Raw genomic sequence first — 13,143 nt, 5'->3', positions numbered from 1 at the left:
TTCACTCAAACAATAATGTTTTGTGTGTGTGTGTGTGTGTTTTGTTTGTTTTTGCATGGGAAAATATAAATCCGTTATTTTGTTGGAAATTATAATATAACACATTTCAATTTAACACCATTACAACCAAAGTAATTAAATATAGAAGCCTTCAGTGCGAGCCCATTGTTTACCTTTATCGACAACGACTATTCATGCCTAGTTATTATCCGGCTCCACTCCATCTTAACTCGACACGCGTGCCTGTCATATAGCGCTCTCTTGAATGTATTGTATACGTCAACTGGTAGTCAGCCGAGATGGGACAAAATAAGATGAATGTAATTTTTCTTCAATCTGGAAAACCGTAATATTTAGTGAGGTGAAAGGTAAATAAAAGTCTCATTTAATTTCGAGATTCTTGTTTGAATGGGAGAGTTGTTTGCAGGCTGCTCAGGCTAACCGAGTAACGTTACCTTCGCTGTATGTCTGCTTGCAGCGCGCTGTGATGGTCGTGGTGTTAATGATGGAATCGCAATGCGAGTATTTTATGTATTTCCCGGCCGTCCCCATCTCAGACCTGTCGGACCCGGCTAAATACCGCACGCTCCCGCGTCGCAGTCACCTATATCTCGGGGAAACCGTGCGCTTTCTGCTGGTTTTGCGCTCTCAGAGCGTCGCGTCGGTGTCGGGGTCTGACGGAAGCGGCTCGGAGCATCACAGCAGTCGCTCTTGGAAGGAGCTGGCCGGCTCTCTCTGCGCCGTGGCGAGCGTTAGCCCCGGCGACAACCGGCAGCGGACACAGCCTCTGTATCACGACTACCACAGCAGCGGGGACGAGTGTGTGGAGGACACGGACGATGGTGATGCTGCGGAGGTGGGCTGCGCAGGTCGAGGGGGCCCGAGGTACCGCGGCTTCAGGGAGTGCAAGCCGCTCCTCATTCACAACAACCCCGGCAACGGCGTGAGGGAATTCCGCAAGGCTCCTTTACAGGTGCTTAAACAAACACTGCAGTCTGTTGGAGAGTAGCTGTTCCTTGTACAGTTAAAGGTCACTGCTATGCATGCAAATACATTTGATGATAACAACACGGAAGTGTTAATATTTCCTGTTGTACTGTTTGAGAAAAATGTTTGCCTTTTCTTATGGCTGACAACCATGCAGAACAGTCTCTTTAAATTTATAGTTGAGGATGGTGACAGTAATGGAAAGGACTTCCTGTTTTAGTTTTCTGGCCAGAATGCTACCATGTGTATTTCTATAACAGTCCTGACTTTAACCCTTACAGGGACACGCAGTAATGTTTCTTTAACTAAAGAAGATATTATACAGAAATAAATGAACAACACTTTTGAGAAATATCATTAAATGATAGGATATTAAATAAAAATACATCTTCTAGAAAAGAATTTAGAGGAAGACTCCAAGCATCTAGTAAAAAAGCCATTTGATTTCACAGGAGGGGTTCACCTAGGTGATGCCATATGGACACCAAATGATGTCCTGTATATTGATATTTGTAGTATGAGATGGAGAAAAATAGACAAAAAAGAACTACCAAAGATAACCAATCAGCTTCAGTGTGAAGCAACCAAAAGTTAGTCAACAAACACAAATGTTCTTGAATCAGCACAGATAAGGCAAAACTAGCCAACCCACTTCTGAAACAAATAAGAGCTTGGTAAATGTAAAACTTTAAAGTTTAAAAGAACATGAAGATTAAAGTCATATAATTCCCATATTTAGTTTCAAACTTAAGTAGAAAAGTTCCTCACTTACTCAACAAATACCGGAAGTTTATTTCTTTAAACACAATGACGATTAGGCTAACTCTAAGGACTTCATCAGACATCCGATTGTTGATTTTTTTTTCTAATTATTGAAACTTCTCTACAGTTGGTTGAGCATAAGCTTTTTATTTTTCCTTTTATAATTTTATCATTTGTCAACCACGAAAGTTACATGTAAAAAACATTTACCCTGAAGGTCTTCTCACAGCATTCTGCTGTTTTTAGATCAAAATGATGAGTTGATTTTGATACCAAGAGAGGTTTTATCTTTAGTAATTTTACCTGAGTATTTTCAGGATCTCCTTTCAGTATTTTTCTCAAAAGTTGGACCTGCTTGCTCCCCGTATTCTCTCAAATGTCAGTATACCCCAGCACAGCATACAGAAACTATATAAGAGAAAAATACCACCTGCAGTTTGTAAATTATATCTGGAGAATTGAATATGGTCATTGTAATCAAGTCAAAGTCAAGAGTTTAAATAAAGAGTCCAGAAACACATTTTTCACACCTAACAAAATTTTGACAGCTCACCAATGTGTCATTTAAGGCTTCCGTGTTTTTTCCTATTGTAAAATTCTTATAAGAAGCAAAACAAGGTGATTCATTTTTCAAACAGTGGTCCATACCACTTTGTGAAATGAGGGCTTAGTCTCCTGTTTGCACTGCTTTCTTGCTAGTCACACACCCAGTAGTGCAAATATATTTAAATGCACCAATCCCATTTCAGAAGTCAGACATTACAGTTATAATACTCGATCTATAGGCCAAGGTTGTATGGCTTTGATATTGTATCTGAAGTACAAAAACAAACTCTACAACAGATGTTCTCAAACTTTTTTTTTTGTCAGCTAGACTCCTTAGAGGAAATATATTTGCTTAAAGCATGGAGATTTTAAGTTAATTTTTCCAATAATGCAATGACACATCACATGTTCTCTGATGTTGGTTAATAGATATGCAGCTAAACAGATCAAGCCAAGTCACCTTTATTTATATAGCGCTCTATACAATACAGATTGTTTCAAAGCAGGTTCATTGTATTAAACAGGCAAATAACAGAACCATTGATGCAAACTACTTAGCAAAAGAAATATCTTTTTTTTTCAGTCCACATTATATTCACACTGGTATTTTATGAACCTAATCTAATAATAATAACAACAGCAATTATTATTATATTAACTCTAATTGCAAAAATTAAGAAAAACATTTTACAAACAACAATTGTACTGTAAAATAAAAATAAATATCTAATAAGATTTTAATTTTACACTGAAAGGTACAATGATAATATTCATGAGATTAAATTCTTCACATTCAAACTTCAAACCCTTTTGTCATGACTGTAGTGAAATACTGGAGATGGTCCTCACTGTGTAACACAAGATCAAGGGGGCGTGGTTGCATCCAGATCCAACGCCTCCTGGTCCCTAAACCCACCTCTTCCAACTCCTCCCACCTTTTGTGCCCCTAAACCTACCAAAAACCCCCACCCCCCCATATGTTTATCCAACCACGCCCCCTGAATCTTGCGTTCTGCAGTGAGGAGCTACTGGAAACACTTGTGAAATGCTGTAAACTTTTGCCCACAGAAATATTGTAAATAATGTAAATGTGTAAATAGAGTGAGCCTAGCATACACTGTGCTCCTAAATGCACATTACAGTTTTTCTCAATCGCTTTGGCTCAATTCTGAAATAAAAGGGTTTTTTCTCTCTCTCTCTCAAAAAGCAACACGTTTAGACGTCTGAACAGTTTCTCGTTCACATCAAATTGACTTTCAATTTGAATTTAAGCAAATTGCATGTGTTTTGGTTCCACTGGCCAAATCACTGACACAACAACTATGTTTTGAAGCATGAATTAAATGTTTTCATTGAGTTACTACTTTTTGCAGACATGCTGTTCTGATGTTCCAGGAAACAGCTATGATAATTGCACTAACAGGTTTTTTTTTTTATTCGCTTTTTGAAAAAGCGAATTAGAGAAACTGTGAACTCTCAGCACATGCAGAGATGGGGTTTGCTGCATTTACTGTGAAAAGAAAAACTTTTAGAATTCACCAGTGCAGCACTTCTCTTTGAAGCATGCTTTGAAAACCCACAGTCCCCTTGAACTTTTCTTCATGGACCTCCAGGGATTTGGGAACCCCCTGATCTTCGCATGGACTAAAAATAGTGTCTTAGCCTGTTCTATGTATCCCCTTGAAGTGTTTCACTTTGTGTTTTCAGTCTCCTGTGGATGAGCCAGTTGTTTTAAGCGATGAGGTCATCTTCCCCCTGACAGTGTCCCTGGATAAGCTTCCTGTCAACACTCTCAAAGTGAAGGTATGACTGATTTGTATATGTGTTTATTTTCTGTTTTATGTGTATTCAAACATATGGTTGATATTTTTAGTTGATATTGGTATAGTGGCATTGGTATTAATAGAACAGGAAGGAATGCATTTATTTGCACACGTCTGTGTTGTTGATTAGTTGCACAAGTTTGTGCAAAGTTCTAATGCAAAGCAGTGTGAGTGTGCATGCAAGAAATGTAGATAAAATCAGACACCAGTGCTCATAATATGTCATGTTGCTCTGATACATGTGAATGAATGTGTGTTTCCTTAATGCAGATCATTGTAACTGTGTGGAAGCAAGAAGAGGAGAAAGCTGAGATCCAAGAACATGGCTACCTCAGCATTTTCCAACAAAAGAGCCCCTGCCAAACATTTCGCCAAGATCTGAACACATTCAAAGCACAGGGTGAGCTCTTGTTTCCATCATCACAGTACTGCATGTTGTCATTATTGATTTAGGACCTCAGGGATCTGCCTTTTTCGCTCATCACCTCATCGCCATTGCTTTCCTTTCATTATTTCTCCCCTCTTTCTTTCTTTATCTGCTGTTCTTTGTAAGTGTCAATGTCTTGTTTTTAAATTTGAGTTTTTCCTGCTGTCTCACTTGCATTCTTGAAATTACATTCATGTATTTTGCAAAGCATTTGTACTGTTTTTAGAAACCTACGCTGTTTAGGAAATTGTTTTAAATCGTTTTCTCTTGCTTGCTAACAGTCAGCACCACACTCAATGTCCTGCCCCCTCCGACTGTAAAGTGTCAACAAATGACAGTCTCAGGGAGACACTTAACTGTCCTCAAAGGTAATGTCAGCTCTATTTCTAGCTTTTCTTCACATTTGTGACCCTGGACCACAGAATCAGTCATAAGGGTAATTATTTTATTTTTTTAATTAAGATTTATACATCACCTGAAAGCTGAATAAATAAGCTTTCCATTGATGCATGGTTTGTTAGGACAATAGGACAATATTTGGCTGAGATACAACTATTTATTAGTGTGAAATTCAATGGAATATCTTCATGCAACATGATCTTTACTTAATATCCTAATGATTTTTGGCATAAAAGAAGAAACATTATAATTATGACCCAATGTATTGTTGGCTATTGCTACAAATATTAAGACTTAAGTCTGGTTCTATGGTCCGGGGTCACATTTTATAAGCACAAATTATTTATGTGTGTGTGTATATATATATATATATATATATATATATATATATATATATATATATATATATATATACAGTACAGTACAGAATGGAAACATTCCTATTTTTAATGTTTTTGAAAGATAAAATTTGAAATAAAAAAAGTATCACATGTTCTGAAAAAAGTAGCAGAACTGTTTCCAACTTTGATAATGAATCATCATATTAGAATGATTTCTAAAGGATCATGTGATAATGATCCTAAAAATTCAGCTTTGCATCACAGAAATAAATTATCATTTAAAGTATAATACATTTTAAAACAATTATTTTAAATTGTAAAAATATTGCACAATATTACATTTTTGATCAAATAAATGCAGGCTTGATGAGCAGAAGAAAATTCTTTCAAAAACATTAAAAATAGTAATGTTTCCAAACTTTTGGTCTGTACTGTATATATACACACTACTATCCAAAGTTCGGGGTCATTAAGTTTTTTTTTATTGTTTGTTTGTTAATGAAATAATACTTTATAATATTTTTATTTTATTTTAGCAAGGATGTATTAAATTGATCATAAATAAAATTACAGACATTTATAATGTTACAGATATTTATAATGTTATTTAAATAAATTCTGCTCTTGTAAAATTTCTATTGATTAAAAACATGATCTGGTGCTCAAATAACATTGCTCATTATGATCAGTGTTGAAAACAGTCAAGCAGCTTAATATTTTTCTGGAAACCGTGGTGTAATCCACTCAGGATGTTTCCAGAAAAATATTAAGCTGCTTGACTGTTTTCAACACTGATCATAATGAGCAATGTTATTTGAGCACCAGATCATGTAACACTAAAGAATGGCTGCTAAAAAAAAATCTCCTTTGCCATCACAGGAATAAATTACATTTTAAAATATATTAAAATAAAAAACAGACTTTACAAACTGTAATAATATTTATTAGCATTCAAATAAATGTAGCCTTGGTAAGAATAAGAGAGTTCTTTCAAAAACATTGTATTACCAACTCTAAACTTTTGAAGGCATGCAATTGTTTTAATTGTCTCCTACCTAAAAGCATATCTTTTGAAATTTTCATAAATACTAGTGTCTGTTTGTCTTATGATTATGATATAATAGGTCTTTAATGGACATAATGTAAGCAAGTGAAAAAAGACATTCATACATCATTATAGAAGTAATGATTGCCCATATCAACCCAACCAGTCTTCAAGGGAGGATGCTTGGATACGTTTATATGTGCATGTACCTTTTCTTATTTTTATGGTTTCCTGTAACTTTATGTGATAGACACCCTGTTTATGTATGTTTGAACATTTGATTGTTTCAGTGGTAAATGGGAGTTCTCAGGAGGAAGTGTGTGTGCGTGATGTCAAAATCCTCCCCAACTTCAATGCTTCATACTTACCAATGATGCCAGATGGCTCAGTTCTGCTGGTGGACAACGTTTGGTAAGAGAAAACATAATGCGTGACCTCACACACCTGTGAGTGTGATTACAATACATCCTCAAACATTCTGATTATGGTTAGTTATTAATTCTGTCGCTAATGAAACTTCTGTTATGTATTAAGCTTGAAACACTTCAGTGTTCCAATATATGTTTTGTAGATAACACAAGATATATTGGTTTACTTATTGGCTATCTATTAACTTGTAAACTTCATAATTTTTGAAAGAAATGTAACACTTAATTTTGAAAAGTTGTAGAATGTTCAACATTTTAAAAAGTAATATTTAATTGCTTTATTAAATTGATGTATGCCTAATTTTGATGCTCCTTGATCTCTTGGAATACATTTAATCATTTATTCACAAAAACAAAAAAAGTAGAACCAAAGCTTAGAAATTGCACTGTCATTTCCTTGAGGAAATGCAAATGTCACTGTTGTACTTGATAGCTCACAGGGAAAAAATAATCATGCACAAGGATTTTTGCCCATGCTTTGATGTTTTTAAATATGCCATCCATTAATAATAAATTACAGTTTTTAGTTTTTAATGTTTTAATATTTCATGCATTTTGATTTGACCCTTGCCAGATGCATCTGAGAGAGTTTGTATTGCTGTTTATTTCTTTGTTTATCGGCTTCAGTCATCAGTCAGGAGAAGTGGCCATGGCATCATTTTACAGAATGGACAGTGAGTCCAGTCACCTTCCCAGCATGCTCAGTGCTCTAGAGGAGCAGAACTTTCTCTTCCAGCTGCAGCTCAATAACCAGCCACAAGATGATTCAAATGAGGTGGGCTGTCATTATATTTTAATGGTAAAAACAGGCTACAAATATGTATCCCACAGTAATTTATCTTCTTTGCAATAATTAAAAAATGTGATGATATAAATGTATTTAAAAATTAAATAGTATTATTTAAAAAAAAGTTTATTTTTGCTACAGGGACTAGAGGTGCCATTAGTTGCAGTCTTACAGTGGTCCACTTCTAAATTGCCCTTCACCAACTCTATCTACACTCACTATAGTCTCCCTAGTGTGAGACTGGACCGTCCGCGCTTCATTATGACAGCCAGCTGCCCCAGTGCTGTCAAGGCCCATGAGCATTTTCGAGTGCGATATACCCTTCTGAACAACTTGCAGGACTTCCTGGCAGTCCGCCTAGTCTGGACGCCTGAAGGTGAGGATGAGTAAAATAATAATAGCAAGTGCCTTAGGTTTAAGAACAGATGGGTACATTGAGCTGCATGCTGATTGAATTGATTAGAAGGACTGCTTTAACATACTAACATGTAACACCCAAAAATCATTTTCTCTGATAATATTTCAGAAATCATGTTGAGTGATCTCTATCAGCTGTTTAGCATCAGAATTAGTGATGCCAGATTGCGAATGAGTTACTTGATCCAATGGGTCAAACAGATTTGCTAAAAGGTCTGAAATTGTCCATGATTCAGTTTGATTCATGTGGACCGTTCATTCAAGCTCTGAATCATTTGCAGAGGTTTCTCACTGTGTAATGGGATATTTTTGTAGTCAGGGAAGGAGGTGGATATTTTACCTAAAGTCTATTGTAGGAAACATCAGTTTGTCAGCTGTAAAGCAGTTTACTGGGCAGCCAGCTTGTGACTGGTTTTGTACTGTAGGTAAAGACAACTCATATCTATATATCCACAACATATTCACATAACACCTCTTTTTTTGATTTCTAATTGTGTCCTCTTTTGTAAGACAAAACTGGTTTGAAGGGGGGGGGGGGGGGGGGTGCTGAGCAGTGAGATATTGCCAATCAATAAAATGGTGTTGTTTGTGGAGTTATAGCAGCCCTGGGGAAAAATAGTGTTGTCATGCTATCAGAGATGGGACTGATAAAAGCAAATTGCAGAGCAAAGGCAAAAGTTGCTAAATGTTATTTGCACATAGGGGGTGTGGTTCATGTTTGTAGATGTAGATAACAAGAGTTTGAGGCTACAGCTGTGCTTGTGAGTATTTGTAATGTAATGCCAGATGAACTAATGTCAGACTTAGCACATCAAACACTTATAAGTAAAAGAATCCAGACTGCAATTGCAGATATTGCAATATCTGCAATTGCAGCAATTGCAGATATTGACTGCAATGCAGATAGACAATAAAAACTTTCCAACTGATTCATATTAGATTTTTTTTAATGTCTTTATGAATTGCTATTTTATTAATAAGGAAATAGCAGAGAGAACAGGAAATGATGGTGAGGTAAAGATTAGGACACAACCAGGGTCAGATTAGAACCTGCATGTCTTGCATGAGCAGCACATCTCAATAGCTGGGTTTCCATCAACCTGCTATTATGTGCATTTTGAAGTATCGCATCAGAATCGAGTGATAAAAACGCTGAATTTTGAATAAAAATGCCTTAATTCGCAAAAATGTTTTTATGCTCGCTTGAGGTGTCTTTTGACTTATGTGAAAAAGGGTTAATTCAAAAAATTGCAAAATAAATTCCTCTTAACTTTTCTTAGTGATGTATAGTGCCAGTTTATCAGGAAGTGACGATTTTGTTCTCTTTGACTCGTTGGATGGAAACTTGTGCTTGTTTGCAGATGTTTTGTGCGAGCTTCCAATTCGAGACTTTGAATGAAAACCTTGCTAATGTGCCCGATGTGTCTGTGTTTAATTATAACTACAACATTGCTTTCTGTTGTATGTCCCCATGATGTATGATCTTCTCTTCTTCTCAGGTCGTGGACAGAAAGAGGATCCTGCAGTGAATGCAGTGGTTTGTCATTCTCCTCTCAGTAACCTGGGTTACTGCCGAAAGGGCAGTACACTTTCGGTCAGTGTGGCTTTCCAGGTACTCCGAGCAGGTCTTTTTGAGGTAAAATTCATTACGTGTATATGAGCAATTCAGTATTTTATTTCACTTCCTTCATCAAAACCAGTGAGTAACATTACTGGATCTGCACACCTCAGTATCCGCTATTCTATTCTCTCTTTAGTTGAGTCAGCACATGAAACTAAAGCTACAGTTCACAGCATCCGTGTCCAACCCTCCTCCTGATGCTCGTCCTTTATCCCGCAAGAACAGTCCGTCGAGTCCAGCGGTCAGAGATATTCTGGACCGACATCAGGCCAGTCTTAGTCTGGGCCGCTCTCAGTCCTTTTCTCACCAGCAACCATCAAAGTTTCACCTCACAAGGTATAGCATTAAACACTTACACACAGATCGTCTTCATTTATTTCACTTGATGAAAATATGGTACAAACTCACAGTTTCTCTCTCACATACACTATACACACCATAAATTAATTAAATATGTTGAACAATAATTTAATATAGCAGTACATTTCTTTTTTTGTTTTTTGTATTTCCATCCTGTCTGGATTAAAAATATTTTCTGTTGACAGGCTTTTAATAGTAATTACAAATATTTGTTCATTAATTTTAAAGGTTTGATCTTACACAGTGGGTGGACAAAGATGCAATGCAAACCACATTTTCCCCACAAATAAATTCAGTTAATAATCTAATATTTAATCAGTTTAATTGAATTGGGTTTCTTAGTGTAGTGACAATATACACCACTGTTCAAAAGGTTGGGTTCAGTAAGATTTTTTCTGAGAAATTAATGCTTTTGTTCAGCAAGAAGGCATTGAATTGACATTAAAGCTTTTTTTTTTATCTGGCTCCTATGTGTAGGTTCAGTAATGTTTAACTTTAATGGCAATGAATAGGTTATTTTCATTGCCATTAAAGTGAAATAACTGAATTTAAACATAGAAGCCTGACAAAAATGCTAATTATGAAGAAAATTTCAGATGGCACTTAGAGATTTTGGCATCTGAACTCTCCTTATGTATCTATCTATATCTAAATCTATATCTATAGCTATATATAGCTATCTATCTCTCTCTCTCTCTCTCTCTCTCTCTCTCTATATATATATATATATATATATAGACTGATTGACTAAATCAGTTGACTGATTTAGAAGCGTCTACATATTCGGGAACTCTGATAGCGTATAGCTGGTACATCCTGTTTTCTTTGTCAAATCACGATTGTCTCATTTATGCAGCACAGGTTCATGTCTGTGTTCATGTTTGACTGTGTCTTACAGGACAGGCAGTGTTATGGAGCGCAGGGCTATCACCCCTCCCGTGGGCTCTCCTGTTGGACGGCCACTGTACCTCCCTCCAGACAGGAACATCTTGTCACTCGACAAAATTGCCAAGCGTGAGTGCAAGGTGCTGGTACTGGATTCACACACCTGAATCCAAACACACACACACACACAGGGATACGAAGTAGGGATATTTTTTAACTTTGGCAAAGAATCATTTTTCATGAAGTAGTGTAAATCGAAAGCGTTGTTTAATGTCTGTCAGTTTCATTTCAGAATATATTTATTTTGTTTTTGTTTTACCAGCATTCATGGTTTACGTCCTGTACAGCTAGTGTTTTTGACATTTTCGACAGAAGGAATGAAAAGAAAACATAAACACAAACAGGTTTTTATTGTTTATCCATAGGACATTTCACTGGAGTCATGAAATGTCGTGTTACATACACGTTAAAAAAATATTGTAGTGATGGCTGTTTAAAGGAAGAATGGATGGTCATATTTAGACCCATGCGTGCTTGATTATTTAATGGTTTGGCTAATGTTTTCATTTTTAAATTAATCTAGCATTTTGTTTGTTTACTACTATTGGATAGATTTTTTGAATGTCTTTACATTTCATTTGTCAATACTGCCAACCTTTCCCTTCCTAAATTGTATTCCTCTTTGCATTCCTTTTTGTAAAAGTGCTTATTGTTTTCCTTAATTACTTGAAAGATGGTTTGCAATGTCGTGACTGTGAGCAATAAGACAGTTTCTTTCATCCTCAGTCCTGAACTCTGGAATCTTTTTGGTCTGGCATTTATTCTACCCTGCAGTGTAACTGTATCACAGATATTCTTTTAGTTATGTTTGCATGTTGTTAAATAAGAATTTATTTAATTCATCAAATGATTTCACTGCTGTAATGTTAACAAGACTCCAGTTCATCAAGCTGTTCAGTTTCTACAGGTTTCCCATGTAATCACACAAATCAAATCACTTCTGCTGGAGGTGGAGCTTGTGTTATTGGCAGATGCCATTTTATTTCTGCTCCTCCTGTCATAGCTTTAGAAATATTCTGTCACATTCCTGCTGCATTGTGTGTTCTCAGAAATGTGGGATCATTTTTCTTTTGCTCTATATTAATGAACTCGCCCTTCTCCCGCTCAATGTCCGGGAACAAACTCCCAGTAAGCATCAGGACAGATGCTGGTCATACAGTAGTATTGATCTCTATGCATTTACACTGAACATTGGACTTTAACAGAGAGCTTGATATGTACAACCCCTCAGGCTGTAGTGACACCCCATTGTGCCATTTAATGGGGTTACGATTGATTTCTTTTATCAATGTTTACATTTCTGTGCACATGTGAGGACTACTGATTAATGCTTGGGACTGAAAAACCTTTCCTTTGTTGTGGAATCTTGCACAATGGATTTATATTGTGTCTGAATATAGATATAGATCTTGAATGTTGATTTTTTTTTTCAGGCTGAATTGTTTAGACAGACTACTTGTTCTGCGGAAATGTAACAATGATTCAAAACGGTTTGTGGATGTAGGTATAATACGTTAAACACTGTGATGTATTTTAATTTAAAAATTTTCAATTTATTTCACTCGCAATTTCCATATTTGCATCTTGGCCAGTTTTCTTGTTTTGGACTATGTTATTATTTTACATTGAAAGCGTTCTCGGCACAAGTGGATAATTTATTGCAAAAGATTTGGACTATCATGTTTATTTTTTTGTAAGCACTTTATTTCATTTTTTGTAACTTTTTTTTTTTTTTTTTTTTTGAAAAAGAAGGAATGCTCAAAGGACTGGTTGCTGGATTTTATGTTTTCTCTTCAAAAACATTTGGATTCTGTGTTTTTTAGCCTCTTGGTATGGCACATCACAGAACAATTGACAACTTTGACCACTGGATTACTCCAAGTCTGTAGAAATAGCTTGAGGTTAGAAGTCCTGCAAAAGGTATCAGAGCAAATATATGCTGAGTATTGCGCTTGTATTCTTTGCTCAGACTTTTTGTTTTGGGTTTTTTGAATTGCCAAGACCCACCAAGAAGCTCTTCTGGTGGGAAGTCCTTGTGGAACTCAATCATTTAGATGACAAGACAGTTTTGACTATACTCTTCTATGAACTTCTGCTTTGCACTTTTTATTTTGTTTGTTAATTGTTTGTTTTTATATGCCTTTAACTGCTGTTTGAAGTGTTAACAAAAGTGTTCAGAGTCATTGGAAATGTTGTTGGTTATTGGAGTGCTGCACTTGAACAAGTTAAATAAAAGCAGCTAGGGCCTAAAATGT

General features: G+C 36.0%; 1 protein-coding gene across 2 annotated transcripts; it reads left to right on the top strand.

Moving 5' to 3' along the window:
- The first annotated feature begins 219 nt into the window (after positions 1 to 219).
- Positions 220 to 13,140, top strand: trappc14 (trafficking protein particle complex subunit 14). 2 transcript variants are annotated; one of them, XM_052561198.1, is made up of 11 exons: positions 220 to 368; positions 479 to 973; positions 4,003 to 4,098; positions 4,389 to 4,518; positions 4,827 to 4,913; positions 6,621 to 6,741; positions 7,386 to 7,533; positions 7,687 to 7,921; positions 9,462 to 9,598; positions 9,720 to 9,919; positions 10,842 to 13,140. In XM_052561198.1, the coding sequence occupies exons 2-11, from the start codon at positions 488 to 490 to the stop codon at positions 10,993 to 10,995; spliced, it is 1,794 nt and encodes a 597-aa protein (XP_052417158.1). In that variant the 5' UTR covers positions 220 to 368; positions 479 to 487; the 3' UTR covers positions 10,996 to 13,140. The 2 variants fall into 2 exon arrangements, with proteins under 2 accessions (XP_052417158.1, XP_052417157.1); XM_052561197.1 differs by having other exon boundaries at positions 234 to 973.
- The last annotated feature ends 3 nt before the right edge of the window (positions 13,141 to 13,143 follow it).

The sequence above is a fragment of the Carassius gibelio genome, chromosome B7 (genome assembly GCF_023724105.1).
Source record: "Carassius gibelio isolate Cgi1373 ecotype wild population from Czech Republic chromosome B7, carGib1.2-hapl.c, whole genome shotgun sequence".
NCBI classification, from domain to species: Eukaryota; Metazoa; Chordata; class Actinopteri; order Cypriniformes; family Cyprinidae; genus Carassius; species Carassius gibelio.
The sequence above is the reverse complement of the archived record's forward strand: the minus strand, read 5'-3'. Positions and strand labels throughout refer to the sequence as shown.